The sequence below is a fragment of the Schistocerca cancellata genome, chromosome 7 (genome assembly GCF_023864275.1).
Source record: "Schistocerca cancellata isolate TAMUIC-IGC-003103 chromosome 7, iqSchCanc2.1, whole genome shotgun sequence".
Taxonomy (NCBI): Eukaryota; Metazoa; Arthropoda; class Insecta; order Orthoptera; family Acrididae; genus Schistocerca; species Schistocerca cancellata.
In genome coordinates this window covers 536,044,975-536,061,012 of record NC_064632.1, presented here as the reverse complement: position 1 = coordinate 536,061,012, position 16,038 = coordinate 536,044,975, and the positions used below count along the sequence as shown (strand labels likewise).

The window sequence follows — 16,038 nt, the reverse complement described above, 5'->3', positions numbered from 1 at the left end:
GAGGCTCACATATTCATCATTAGATGAACGTCGGCCGAAGAACCCGAGACAGAAGCCAATAGGCAGTTTGTCAGTGTAAATTTTGTTGTCAGTAGCTGCCGTCACTGTCAGGACGACTAATTTTGCTATTTCGTTTGCAACAAAAAGGGTGGTTAATGTGGGTTCTATATTTGGGGTGTTACAGTACACTGCTCTGGTCGCTGGGTACTGACTGACTCTGTGCGAGAAGTTGAGCTGACTTCGGCTGTGGCTGCCACTGGGCTGCGAGCGATGACTGAACCCTTGACTCACTGGATGACTGACTGACTGGGTTCTCCAGTCCGCGGCGACGATCTAAATACTGCGGGCCGAGAGGGTGCTGCGGTGTGTTTCTTGTGAGTCTGTCTTTGGCCACTCCCCTGATAGACTCGCTTGCTCCGGTGTGTACTGTCGACCTTCTCGCAACCTCTTTGCTGATCGGAGTGCTGGAGACAGCTTACGCCAGAACATTAGAAATTGTTAGAAAGATGTACAACAATAGCTAATTATAATAATAAATCCTTATTAAAGACAGACTCGGCATTTATCGCTGGTATCAAGTATCTGCGAATACAATTTTGATGAGAACGCTTAGAAATGTGAATGCCATTTATTTTAAAGTGATTATACTGTTTCACGTCTGGAATGACGTGACGTCCATATTACGTAGTTAATGATCTCTCCTATGAAACTTCCTGGCAGATTAAAACTGTGTGCCCGACCGAGACTCGAACTCGGGACCTTTGCCTTTCGCGGGCAAGTTCTCTACCATCTGAGCTACCAAAGCACGACTCACGCCCGGTCTCACAGCTTTACTTCTGCCAGTATCTCGTCTCCTACCTTCCAAACTTTACAGAAGCTCTCCTGCGAACCTTGCGGCTGTGAGACTGAGCGTGAGTCGTGCTTCGGTAGCTCAGATGGTAGAGCACTTGCCCGCGAAAGGCGAAGGTCCCGAGTTCGAGTCTCGGTCGGGCACAAAGTTTTAATCTGCCAGGAAGTTTTATATCAGCGCACACTCCGCTGCAAACTGAAAATCTCATTCTGGAAACATCCCCCAGGCTGTGTCTAAGCCATGTCTCCGCAATATCCTTTCTTTCAGGAGTGCTAGTTCTGCAAGGTTCGCAGGAGAGCTTCTGTAAAGTTTGGAAGGTAGGAGACGAGAAACTGGCAGAAGTAAAGCTGTGAGACCGGGCGTGAGTCGTGCTTCGGTCGCTCAGATGGTAGAGCACTTGCCCGCGAAAGGCAAAGGTCCCGAGTTCGAGTCCCGATCAGGCACACAGTTTTAATCTGCCAGGAAGTTTCATATCAGCGCACACTCCGCTGCAGAGTGAAAATCTCATTCTGGATCTCTCCTATAACTGTCAAAGTTTCGAGTATGTTGTGAATGACATTAATAATACGTGAATTGTGGTCTGACTGTTGTTTGATAGTTCGCCGTCTATGACGTTATATCTTTACAAATATTATAGAGATGAACAGAATAACACTCTGCTGTTAGTTATTTTATTACTACAATTATTACAAGCAGCTGTTCTGGTGTATCCTACAAGTAACCATGTTATAGTCTGACATATATTGTACTACAGGCCCTAAAACATTGGAAATGTTTCTTAGGAAACGGGGTTCTTTACTATCCTATCTGTCAGACAGCAGCAAGCTATCTCTCAGATAGTAAGCTGTGGTGACTTCAGTGCAGATTTTCTAAGGGATTGTGATAGGAAAAATGATCTGGATACCGTGTTTGGTTTTGCAGTTTGATGTCAGTAATTGTGTTTCCAACATGTATGTTGGATAAAGACAGCCAGACGTTAATTGATAACGTTTTCTGTGGTGAAGCTCAAAGCAAGGAAATAACTGTTTACCCATCAGGTGATCATTATGCACAGTTAGTTAGGGTAGATAAGGTAGTGCTTTACAGTATGAGTGATCCTCAGTGGAAATCAGTGAGAATGATTAATGACTCCAGGGCGAGTGATTTTAAGAACAGTTTACAAGAAATGACCTGCGATGAAATTTATAGTGAACCAAATCCTATAATGAAATTTAATCTATTCTGTGATAAACGCATTATTTGAAAGTAGATTTCCGCAAAAACTAATCGGAAAGGACGTTATACAGCCATGTAAAGAACTATGGATCTCTAGACGGACTAAAGAATCTTGTAAAAGATCCTGCAGTAGAAGCACACTACAAAAAACTACTCATAATTACGAAGAACAATTATGAAAAAGTCTAGAAACATAAACATTACGTCAGAAATCAGTAATTCCGCCAACATGTTTGAGGCTATATTGTACATAGTGCAACAAGGAACAGGACAACCAGCTGTAGAACAGGATAACATCACTACTGAATTGAATGCTAGGTCTCAAAATGATTAGTTACAGGTAGTAATTCTATTTCATGGCCATAGTAGCAAGTGTAAGGAAAAACAGTTCAAGATCACAGCAGTATGTTGAAAAAGTAACTCTCATAAAATTCAGTTATATAGATGTATCACCAACTTGTCTCAAAAAATAAAAATTCGTCTACTACTGATGATGAAACTTCCTGGCAGATTAAAACTGAAGACATTACAAATCTTCAACATGTAGCCATGTTTACAAATTAATTTGCTATATGATTGTAAAATGAATCGTTCTACATCATCTTGATTTGTCACGCAAATGTTCAACGCAACATGAAGCTAGCTAATTAGTTAGCATTCACTGTAGGAAAACGTGTTCCAGGGTACAATATAGTATGTTTCTAGGAACAAATATTGTACGCAAATTTAAAAGTGTTGCTACGCAATTATATTCTCAGTAGTGTATTTCATTGCCAATGTGTTAAGTTATTACTCTACTACACAGCAATAAGAGCTTATTGACATCAAATTGAAAAAAAAAACGTGTCATCAAAAACCAGTTACAAGTTTTCAACAATTCTTGAAATAAACGTTACTGGCAACAAACACAAATTTATATTTTCATGATAGGAGGCATTGTTAAGACACTAAATAAACTCAGTTCATTTGCAAAGTATTACCTGTTCCAGCATAGAAGACGTTTCAAGGTACAAGATAGTGCATTACTCACGAAATATACTTTAACTGTCCACACTTGATGTAGCTGGTTTGAAAAATAATGCAATTTTACCATAAAACTGTGTAACTGACCCTCATTACAGCTGAAATGTATATCACACAACATTCACAGATGTAGAACTCCTAATGCTTACAATGCTGTGTCATACTGTACCCGTTTACTACATTACAGATTTTTAATACACAGTTGTAGACTACACTATACCATAAAAAACTTTGCTACACAGCACTACACTACTGTACTTAGTATCAGAGGGAAAACTTTGAGTTCCTCAGTTTGTCTGTTGTTTGCCACTAGCGCACTGAGACACAGTGCAGGCCCCATATGGTCTGCACTTCTGTGGCACCCAAGGTATAGACAACGTAGCTAGCGAAGTAATAAGTGTAAGTGTAGAAGATCATTTAGAAGTTGGGTTCTTTGTGCATTGTTCCCAACGACGGAGGAATGTTGAAAATGATCTTTCACTTGGCCCCAGATTGTGTTAGCACTTCGTAAGGGTGACTTAGGGGTAGAAGAATGCCGTACTGGTAGAAGGCTGACTAGTTTAGTACGTGAAAGCAGGCTGTAACCCAGCGTAGGTGTGCCCCTTTCTGCAGTGCGGTTGCTGCTCCTGCCCTGACATGCGTAATTAGGCCGGACGCTCGCAGAGTCTTCCGCCTACGACGTCGCTGTTCATCTAGCCGCAGAATGAATATGCAACAGCGGGACTCGAGCCACGATGCAGTTTGCTCTGCGTGCTGTCCTGCGCCTCGTCACTCTTCATCAAGTGACTTTCACACGCCACAGAACAACAAGTACCATATTTATGAGAGCTAGCTGTATTACAGTATTCGTACAGAATATTGTACCTACCGCCAGTCGTGCATTTCACAAAATAATTGTATATCTTCGTAAACATGAGCAAAATGTCTTACAACCGTCATCACTATTCTGCTTCACAAAGAGTTCTCCGACTTTACTCCGAGTATTGTGAAGGCAAGGACACTCTTCAAGCATCATCATGGTCATTATCATCTTCACCAGAAGCAGCAGCAGCAGTAGTAGCAGCCACTATCTTCAGCTTTTCGCATGGAAATTGCTTAGTTCCTTATGTCGTCACTCAATGATGATGTCATCAATGTCATTTCATATTACGAGGGATCCCAACATGGAATCTTCTCAGTCCGTCTTCCATCATTTCGTCTCGCCCATCTCCATTTCAGTTTCGTAAGAGTCGCTATTCTGTCCTGAACTTCCGTCTTTTTTTTTCACCAGTTTGTCTTTTCTTCTTGCAGTAATGCCGGAAAAAGTCACTGAAAAATAAAGATTAATGGATGGAAGACGTATGCACTAATCTTAAGTACTGTATTCTGCTAGCTACTGTTCACATGTTTTGGAAGACAGACAAATAAACTCATTTCTGTGAAGGAAGGAATGTTTTCAGATAATGAGATTCGAGTGTGAGTACAGTTAGGAGGATCTGCGAAGAAAATAGGCGAAAAACAGGTTCTGGTAGAAGGCACCAGTAGCGAGAGAAACAGTCTTAACAATATACTTTTCTTTACGTGAAAACATTTATGATTACGGATATTATACTAACACGTATTGTCGGAGTATAATCAGAATACAAAAATGATGATTAGTAATAAACACTGCTCATGGTCACATCGTCAGTTTAAATAACATGTCTGAATCTTATGTCTCAATTGTAATGATACCATATTTGTTTACCTTCCTACTGACCGCTAGAATCAGGAATTAGGTAACAGCTCCATATCAGTGGTAATGATACCAAATATTTTAAATTAAGTATAAACCAATTAGAATCATGTAATAGTTTCGAGTTCGTTGATAATTACATAAATTATTCTTTATCTTCTCTTTAACCAATTATTTGCAGGCAACAGCTTTAACTTCCGTTGTAATAATGCCATACCTTTTATCTTACCATTAACCAATTAGAATCAATTAATTGCTTCAATTTTAATAATAAGTACGCCAGATTTTTTTATATTCATATTAACCAATTATAACACTTAACGGCTACAGGATCAATTGTGATAATAACAAATTATTTTATCTTCATAATAACCATTTAGAATCATGTAACAGCTTCAACTCCTGTTCTTCCTTTGTTGTTTCCTCTTTTTCCAGCACTCCATGTCCTCCCCATGTGGTTTTCTCCTTTATCCTGGCCATATCATTCCCGATTTCCTACTTCTGCCATGAAAGCTTTCTAAATTTAGTATCTTTTGGAAAAAAAATTTGTTATTTCCGACTCTGATACTGTTTCTTTCTACTTATTTCCTTATTTGTTGTAACTCCCTCTCACGTCTAAGGCAAATTGTTATAATTTTACTTAGACGTAATGTTTCATGAGAGGAGTCATTATTTCACCCTGCACCCAGTTATTGTATGGAGATCTGTGTAGAAAATTTCCTTTCAGCGACAAAACTTAACCTCGATGTACGGCTTTTATTATTATTATACATTTAATAACTGCTTTGAATTAATTATTATTATTTTTTTTATTTTTATTATTATTACTATTATTACTGATTCAAGGAATTAGTTAGTTTAGTATTCAGTATCTCTATGAAAAGAGCTTAGGTTTTTGAAATGAATAAATAAGCATACAGATCTCACTAGACGACGTTTGTGTTCAGGGGGTTGTGCGTGGTAGACTTGAGATCTGCTGCTACACGTTGACTGTAAGCTGTACTCGATGTCTCTACTGGTCTTCGAATTGCTTGATGTAGGAATCTTAGTCTGCGTTACCTACGGTCCAATTCTCCTTTTATTGAAGCCTGTTTGTCGATGTGGATTTGATTAAAAGTCTTTAAATGTATGACCATATAGAGTTTGCAGGTGAGAGCTTCCGCAGTCCAAAAAAATGTTTCGTAGGCAAGCGCAAATATTTGAAAGTGTGAAATCATCAGATGAAGAATAATCTACGCAATACACACCTTGTTTATGCTGCCGAGAAACTCGTTTATTGGCTTATTATTCTCGCACAAAATCAGGAAATGCCTTTCAGTTAAGGACGGCGATCGCACATCAATGCCTTCTTTCTCTTAAGCCGTAATACATTCGGCCATACTCATTAAGATCAGAAGCTAGACTGCAACTTTTCAGAATAGTTAACATCGAACCAAAACTCTTTTAGTTCAAGGAATACAGAAGCGTCAGCGATAATACTGCTTTTTCGCAGTCAGTCTCGCAGAGTACGCTTCAAATAATATATTGTACCAACACGTATCTTTTACTCTCGCGTGACACGAACCGCTACATTGTGCGATCTGCGTTATTGTTGATCCATTTTCCAGAACTACAGGAATATTTTTAACGTTAGCCACATTCAATTCGCTGATATGTTAAAGAAGATTTAACTTCTCTTTGCCGTTGCTTGATGTTTTCTTTATATTTTCTTAGATATCCTCATTACTTCTTATTATCCAACCATCTGTAGCTTGTATTGCATCATTTAAATTTCTAATTATCTGTCTTTGATGTACCTCTGTTCTGTTCAGCTTATAGTTCATCATGAAGCATCTACACGCATATAGTCACTCTGGTGTCCGCCCCTGGTAGCTGAGTGGTCAGCGTGACAGACAGTCAATCATAAGGGCCCGGGTTCGATTCCCGGCTGGGTCGGAGATTTTCTCCACTCAGGGGCTGGGTGTTGTGTTGTCCTAATCATTATCATTTCATCCCCATCGACGCGCAGGTCGCCGAACTGGCGTCAAATCGAAAGACCTGCACCAGGCGAATGGTCTACCCGACGGGAGGCCCTAGCCTAACGACACTTCACTTCTTCACTCTGGTCTTACCACTGTGGTATAATGTTTTAGTTTTGTTTTTCTAGATACGCATTTCTTGCTGCAGATAGACTTTGCCAAACCATGTGCTCTTCTCAGTTTGTTAAATCTTACATCTACTGCAAATTTTTCTATCTAGTGTACAGTTTCTCCGAGATATTGAAATCTACTAATCCATTGTGGTTTACCTATTGGAGTTCCTATATATTTTGATGAATTTTACATACTTTTAATGAATTTTGTCTTTTTTTGTTTTCTTTAACCTCAAATTGTGAGACCAGAGCTATTCACTGTTTGTCCTAAAATTTTATTCTCCTGTCACATTTTATTTACGCCCAATCGTCTACAAAAAACGGTTTACGTTAATGCCATTTGGTTTTCTTCCAGGTTATTGGTTCAGTTTTATGTTTTTATAGCTGCAAATTAGAGATCCTTAGACGTTTCTTCAAAAACTCAATTAGACAGAAATGACATTAAGCCAACCCCCAGCCAAACAACAGTTCATTATGCATCTTCCCTTTCCTGCTTTTGACAGCATGTCAAACTTACATCGAACTTTTCTCCGTTAAGATGAAGGTCTCATGAGGCTAACTTTGGGACAGAGGTCACTGGAAAAATATTAGTGTGTTGTATGTTTGTTTGTGAGTGTGGGTGTGTTTGTGTGTGTGATAATTTTGGAGATATACAAAAGTTTAGTGACTGTAGAGAAATCAGATACTGAGTTCCACACGGTTCAGTACTATTCCTTACTTATGTTAATGGCCTTCCACTTAGCATTCAGCTGAATTGGTAGCTTTAGCAGACGATATTACTGTGACAATAAAACCCATTAGAAAGAAAGCAACATAAGAAATTGATAATAGTGGTTTCCAAGGAGATACCAAGTGGTTCTTAGGAAACGGGATCGCTCTAAATTTTGAGAACACACATTATATTCAATTCTGTAGAACAAATAGCCGTACCAACAACTGATGTAACACCTGCACGATAGTCTCTAAATAGGGTAAAGCTCATCCACGTTTCTGGTTGTAAAAATTGATGAAAACTACAACTGAAAGGGCCTATTACTGATTCTCAATTAGTTAAGTTCAGCTACTTTTGCTCTTCGTGTAATTCCTAGTCTTGGAAAGAAACAGCATATTTTGCATATTTCCACTCTATAATGTCATCTCATGTATATTATAAATACGAAAGTTGGTGGGTGTGTTAATATGTCTCTTATTCCTTCATGCTGAAACGGCAGGACAGATTTGGATGAAATTTGGAATGGAGATAGCTTATAACCTGGATTAACAAACAGGCCACCTTATATATACCTACTTATTGAAAGGGGTGGGGGTAACGGTGTGAATCAGAAGTGTTGCCCACAACGTGCGTATTCCTTTAGTTGGGAATCCTGTAATTGATTTGCCTCGTAAGCCGGGTGGAAAAACTCCTGGAGCATAGTTAAGTAACGATCCGATTTCATAATTACAGCACAAAGATTTTCCTGGAAAAAATAAGGGCCAACGATGCCTACTCGTGATATGGCACACGTTGCATTATTATCAATGACAGTTACTGTATATTAGTTATTATTTTAACAAATCAAAACATACTTTATGCATTATTTGCTCATTCATTATTTGAGAATGGGAGCACATAGTTTCAGACTTTTGAGAAACCTCCACAAAATAATGAAAGAAAAATTTTTATAGCCAACTACATTTCCTCTTTCCGTGCAGTAAAACTGCCGTATGAAGCATTGCATGTTAATTTATTACTTCCTTACTACTAAATGTGCTAGCGACATACTTCGCAGATGGTATTCACATATACGACTGAAGTTGCCAGAAAAATTATATCGTTGCATGACACACAGTTTAGAAGCTATTATGTCAAATATTGAGATGCATGAGAAACTGCGGAATCATATGACTTTTCGATTTGTTACTACTTTACTAGTAACTCAATTCACATCACATTTCCCAAACAGTAGCGACATATACCACGGGATGTACCTATAAATTGATATCATTGTGTGAGCCATAGTTGAGGATACATGTCTTAATAAAAATTGAGCTCTTTGAAAATGAAACTGCAGTCCAATATTCCCTAGTGATACAGGTGAAATATTTGTACAAATTAATGTCAAATATGTTGAATGCATGCGAAATATATTTGACATTTGCGTATGCGGGCAGAGACACGGGTAAAAAGCAGAGCCACGGGTAAGAAGTTGATCCTAAACGCCTGGAACGGTTTCGAACAAATTTGCTACACGCATTAGATACAGTGTCGAACGAAATACTTTGAAGGTAAGAAGCACCAGCCTCTTATTACAGTTGGTGTGATCATATGGACAGCGAATGGCGAGGAGGAGATGGACAGTCAGAAAGAGGAAAGGTGATGATGGACAATGACGGTGGGAAGAGGGGTCGACGGAGAGGATGCAAGTAGGATACGAACAGAGAGAGGGGGAGGGGAATTGGATTTGGATAGTGAAAGGGATGAGAAGGTGACAGGAAAGAGAGAGGAAAGGAAGAGAAGGACAGGGAAAAGATAGTGGTGGAGATGGACAGCGAGAGGAAGGAGAATGGAAAGGAGGAGATGAGCAGTGTGGAGATGGAAGAGAGAGGTGAAGCAGGTGATGGACAGAGGCGGAAGGAGAAGATGGGCTAATAGCAGATTGGAATAAATTCAATCCTGCATACTTTTTTTAGTAGATAACTGTTTAACAGTGGGTAGCACTGCGGGGCGAAGTTTGTATGGAATAGTTTTTGGTGGTAAGACACTTAGGAAGAAAGTATTGACTGTGCAAAAGCGAGAATCAAGTAGTATTCACCTGCGGTCATCATTAGGAATATCTTCAAGGAGTTAGGCATTGCAGATGCTCCATCTCAATGCATATATTCGCTAGTGAAATCCGACATAAATAATACATAACACTTCACAAAGAACAATTATGTCCATACCTAATACTCTAGAGGAAAGACGACCTTTATTACCGATTATAAGAGCTGTCAGTGCCTCAGAAAGGAGTTCAATATGCAGCAAAATATTTTTTGTTCGTTTGCGCAATAACATAAAATATCTGACAAGTAACAAACCAGGTTTTCAGACCAACCTTAATTAATTGCCCCTGAAGGACTTCACTCCATGGACGAATTTCACATAAAGTTTGGTATCTTCTAAGTACAAAAACTGAAGCAAGAAATGGCGAGCGTACATTTTCAAATATAGAGCTCGTTAAATTGGTGATTTGGGAATTAAATAAAAAAATAATGAACACTTACAAAGTTAAATTTTTATTTTTCTATCTTGGACAATAAAGGAAGTTTCTAATCAAATGGTTTAAACAGTACTTCTGGCAAATGTCTACCTTCACAATCTACACACTGCCACAATGGTTTTCTGAAATTCTCATACGCTCTTTCATGCATGACTTCGTATTCTTGAAATTTCAGCCTCAGTATTGTACTGTAGTTCTTCCAGGGTGTTGGGATGGTTCCGATGCACCTTTGATTTCAGCTAACCCCAAAGAAAAAAATCGCTTCGAGCTAAGTCTGGTGATCGTGCTGGCCAGTTGAGATTCCCCATCAGAGAGATAAGCCATGCAGGAAACGTTTGGCTAAAAAAATTCATGGTAAAGCCCGCTGTATGTGCAGTGGCACCGTCTTGTTGAAACCGGGAATCCTGTAATTGCTTCGCCTCGAAAGCCGGGTGGAAAAATTCCTGGATCATAGTTAAGTGGCCGGCCGCGGTGGTCTAGCGGTTCTGGCGCTGCAGTCCGGAACCGCGGGACTGCTAGGGTCGCAGGTTCGAATCCTGCCTCGGGCATGGGTGTGTGTGATGTCCTTAGGTTAGTTAGGTTTAAGTAGTTCTAAGTTCTAGGGGACTTATGCCCTAAGATGTTGAGTCCCATAGTGCTCAGAGACATAGTTAAGTAACGATCCGATTTCATAGTTACAGCACAAAGATTTTCCTGGAAAAAATAAGGGCCAATGATGCCTACTCGTGATATGGCACACGTCTGAGTGTAGGGATCTCTGTTAAATTTGCCTGGGTTCGTGTCGCTCCAGCACAGCACATTCTGTTTGTTTACACACCCAATGAGGTGAAAATGTGCCTAATCAGAAAAGAACACAGGTGCGTCGCAGGGTATGGTTGGAAGCATGTCTTCACAGGATGTTCTTCGTGTTACATAATACCGTACTAACAACTGCAGGACCACGCACATTTTATACAGGTGTTAACTCAGTTCATTATGAAAAGTCCGGTGGAGAGAACGTCTTGAAATTCCAAGAGCAAGTGCGTGTTTTGCGAGCAATTTCGGAGATTGAAGTACTGCTGCTCTAACTCGTTTGACATTTTGTGATGTTATAACGCTACTCTCAGGGCCTCTTCGCACAGATGACACATCCCCTGCTATTCTAAATGTATTTACCCAATTTAAAACTGATTGGCGTCTAGGAAAACGTCCGCATTGGGGTACTGCAAATTGCAAACGAAAAGCACGCTGCACTGCAATGATCGAGTGGAAATTCGATAAATACACTCCAAATTACAAAAAAAGCAGTTTACCGTGCTCCTCCCTGCACAAACGCCTAGATCTCTCAAAAGCAAACAAAATAGTTTTTAACTGTTGTTGAATAAACAGTACTAAAACTAATGCAGAAAATGTGAAACCCAGCTCGCGCTATTCGTCCACGAGACTCAGAGGGCCATAGACACGGGTTCCCAGGTAGATGCCGTCTTTCTTGACTTCCGCAAGGCGTTTGGTACAGTTCCCCACAGTCGTTTAATGAACAAAGTAAGAGAATATGGACTATCAGACCAATTGTGTGATTGGATTGAAGAATTCTTAGATGAGATAACGCAGCATGTCATTCTCAATCGGGAGAAGTCTCCCGACGTAAGAGTGATTTCAGGTGTGCCGCAGGGGAGTGTCGTAGGACCGTTGCTATTCACAATATATGTATATATATAAAGGACCTTGTGGATATCATCGGTAGTTCACTGCGGCTTTTTGCGGATGATGCTGTAGTATATCGAGAGGTTGTAACAATGGAAAATTGTACCGAAATGCAGGAGGATCTGCAACGAATTGACGCATGGTGCAGGGAATGGCCATTGAATCTCATGTAGACAAGTGTAACGTGTTGCGAATACATAGAAAGAAAGATCCTTTATCATTTAGGTGCAATATAGCAGATCAGCGACTGGAAGCAGTTAATTCCATAAATTACTTTGGAGTAGGCATTAGGAATGATTTAAAATGGAATGACCATATAAAAGTAATCGTCGGTAAAGCAGATGCCAGACTGAGATTCATTGGAAGAATCTTAAGGGCATGCAGTCCGAAAACAAAGGAAGTAGGTTACAGTACACTTGTTCGCCCACTGCTTGATACTGCTCACAGGTGTGGGATCCCTACCAGATAGGGTTGATAGAAGAGAGAGAGAAGATCCAACGGAGAGCAGCGCGTTTCGTTACAGGATCATTTAGTAATCGCGAAAGCGTTACGGAGATAATAGATAAACTCCAGTGGAAGACTCTGCAGGAGAGGCGCTCAGTAGCTCGGTACGGGCTTTTGTTGAAGTTTCGAGAACATACCTTCACCAAGGAGTCAAGCAGTATATTGCTCCCTCCTACGTATATCTCGCGAAGAGACCATGAGGATAAAATCAGGGAGATTAGAGCCCACACAGAGGCATACCGACAATATTTCTTTCCACGAACAATACGAGACTGGAACAGAAGGGAGAACCGGTAGAGGTACTCAAGGTACACTCCGCCACACACCGTTATGTGGTTTGCGGAGTATGGAGGTAGATGTACATGTAGATGTAGATTGGGGTAACGGTAATTGTGCATACATATACTGAAAACTTAGTCGTTAAACATCACGTCGTTAAAAGAAGTAACTGTAGGCGCTCCGGTGGTTACGGTCGCCTATGGTGGACTGGAGGCCGAGCAGTCACCTCTACAGGTGTCAGGATGCTAGGAAATGACTGTGGACGCGTCAGAAACGCCAAAGAAACATTATTAATTCGTAACACCTTTATTCCTGCCGAGTACAATGTGGCCAGCGTAACACAGGCTGGCTGAGCTTGGTGATATCAACGACCTTTTCCGAGTCCTCGCTGACTCGTAGCGATGACACCAGCTCCGGGCCGCACAGTCTTGCTAGCGCAGCGCCGCGTGCTGTGACGTAGCGTGGAATGCCCTTACTTCGTACTTTGGCCGCGCGTGGCAGGTAGCACCCGGCTGGCCGGCCGGCTCGGCGGCGGACAGCAAGCTGCTGCGCATGGAGGCTCGGGGTTCGAGTTCCGGTGCTGTCGGCACGAGAGGCGTTCTCGTAGTGCGGAGTGTACTCTATCCCACCCCGTCTTCTTCCCTGCTCCTCCTGGTGGCTCGTCCGCGGTAGACGGGCGGAACGGGCTGCAGTCCCCCAGCGTCGTGGGCTCACCCTGTTGTTACGGCGGATGCACAAGGCCTAGGCCCCGCACGATCTCGACTACGGCTCACTGATGTGGTCAGCATTGGCGGCGAGCGAGTCTGCCGCGATGTCTGCTAATCCTGGGTTGATGATTGCCAACGGCAGCAGAGAGGACCAGAGCTGGTACTGTCCCCTCACGTCTGCTGCTGGATGGGCCGCCCTTACTGCAACATCTCCTTAATAAAGATTAACATGTCGATCTCCGAGCTGAGCGCTACGCAGCGTCCCAGAACACATCTAACTTCAAGTCTAACTGCGAGTGCCTTTTTGCTATCAAAGCTGGCGTATTTAAAGGAAGAACGAGTGACGTCCAGACGTCATGTTCGTTTGTAATTAAAGCATTCGTTCCACTTATACTGCTAACTTATCTGTCATACTTGCCCCTTAGGTCTTCTTGTGACAGTTACGAGTTGTTGCGGCAGACTTACGCGAAGTTGTGAAATCCAGTACAGCTGACGCTATACCTCTGTCTCTATGAAAGTCTCCGTCTAACAAAAACCCGCGTGCTAAGCAATTCTCTCTCGCCTGTTGTGTGTAACCAGGCCATAGCCCCTGCGTGACGACACATTCCGATACATGCGCAACCCTCCTACCTCTTACCTAACCTACTGCCTCTGGCTCTCTGCATAGGCAACGAAACTCTGACAATATTCCACGTTTCCAACTCTTTACTATTCCGCGACACTACATAACTAAGTACCTAAGAACTACGGGTTCCATACGAATGTGACATATAGCCTTTGACATGTTTGGAGTGTGCTGGGTTTTTGAATAGCATTGTGAGTCGTGTTGTTTGTGTCGACAGCGGCGTGAGCAGCACGCTGCCTCGCCGGGGGCGATACGGCGGCGGTGTCAGCGGCGGCTCCGGCCTGGGTCCGAGCGGGGGCGGCCCGGGGGCGGACAGCAGCCAGTCGCCGCTGCTGGGGGCGTCGCAGCTGTCGCTGCTGCAGCGCCAGCCGCCCCCCAGCCCGCCGTGTCCTGCGCGCGCCGCCGCCGACCTCGCGTCCTACGACTACCACGCGCAGCAGCTGGAGCGCTTCCTCATGGAGTACCGCAGCCTCCAGCGGCAGCTGTCGCGCATGAAGATGGCCGTGGACCGCCGCCGCGGACTGGGGGCCGCGTCCACCGCGTCGGCGGCGGCGGGGGCGGCGACGGTGTCTGCGGCGGCGGCGGCGGCGGCGGCCCCCGCCTCCAGCCCGCCCAGTGCCGGAGCCACGTCTCCGCCTCCCTACTGGCTGGGGACGACCAAGGCCACGGCGCCCGGCTCAACCGCCCCTCAGCACCGCCGCTTCAGCGGGGGCGACTTCTTCCTGAGCTGAGATCTTCAGCTGCCCACCCCAGCTACGCAACACGGAGGAGTCTCTTGCGATGCCAATCTGTTTGCAGGCATCCATATTTTCAGTTGCACTCCTACTGTGTCAACTTTTCCAGCTACTTATTCTGTCAGTTTCTGTATTGGGATCAGCTCTGTAGCTGGTCTCTGACTCCCGTGTGATGAATCAGTGTTCGATTCCCAGAATTTCCTTTGGCTTGTGCAGTACCATCCTAACTTCCTGAAGACAACTGAAGAACAATTAGCCCCCAATAATAGCCGCCATGACATGATCGATGTCGCAGGTGTTTGCTCAGAGAAATCAGTCACATACAACATATTAATATTAATATATGGTGTGACTGAAGAGAATGGCACTACAATCGAGTAACTCAAACTCTCAAGTCAGTGAAGTGCTTCATCAATTTGAACTGAAGGAGCAGCCGGGACGACGTCTGATAGTTACATATTCCTCCACATTGAGGTCGAATGGAGCCCCGCAGTAAACGATAACACTAGCGACTAGCATGGCGTCGTTATCTGTAACAGAGCTTGGAGCATTCTTCAGTTTCTCAGACTAAGAGGACCTCGTTCCAGACCAACATTCTTGATCGTCAGCAGCTACCGAAAAAGGGACTTCAGTATTACCAGCGAGAAACACTGACCACTAGTTCTCTCACACGGTCCTACAGTTCTGAATGACGTCTGGGATCTTCAGTTCTCTGTGCAGCTTATAATCCATAAGAGATTGGTGCCAATAAATAGCGAGTTATCTTTTTACTAGAAGGAAACGGCCCAATTTTCTCAAGTACATTCAGTTATTTTGTTATTTCACATATTAAATAGCACCAGGAAAACAATCCACAAATTGTCGCCCTACTATTCCGTAAAAATTGTTCATCGTATTTTTAAAAATATGTGCGCAATTTGCTTCGTCTGCTTCTTCTTCTTCTTCTTCTTCTTCTTCTTCCTCTTCTTGTGACCAGGGTTGCCCTGTTTGTGTGACTCATGCACTGGACCAACTGCTGCCCCATGTCTTGGGTGGTCGTCTTGGTAGTCTTTTCCTTCACAGTCGTTCGTGTTTACGTACTTGAACTAGTCTTCTGTGGTCCATCTTTTCCACATGTTGCTAACAATTTCTTTTTCTTGTTTTCATCCATTTGTTTATATTTCGTATTCTACACTGTCCCCTTATCGACACATCTGTTCTTTTCTCCGACATGGTTACTCATTGCATCTATCTTAGTACCTTTATTTCCATTGCAATTAACTTTTCTTTTATATTCTTCGTTTCTGTTCCAGCTTCTGCTGCATACAAATATGTGAAAACCAGACGCACCATTG

The 16,038-nt window shown here is 42.6% G+C and overlaps 1 protein-coding gene across 1 annotated transcript in view; it reads left to right on the top strand.

Annotated features, from left to right (window-relative positions):
* LOC126092885 (leucine-rich repeat-containing protein 24-like) overlaps nt 1-14,701 on the top strand; it is a gene marked incomplete at its 5' end in the record, with an annotated part of 204,387 nt that extends 189,686 nt beyond the window's left edge. Inside the window, 3 exons of the mRNA XM_049908614.1 lie at nt 14,188-14,310; nt 14,365-14,538; nt 14,578-14,701. Coding sequence (XP_049764571.1) covers nt 14,188-14,310; nt 14,365-14,538; nt 14,578-14,701 — 421 coding nt within the window. The remainder of the gene's footprint in view (nt 1-14,187; nt 14,311-14,364; nt 14,539-14,577) is intronic.
* Nucleotides 14,702-16,038: the final 1,337 nt, after the last annotated feature.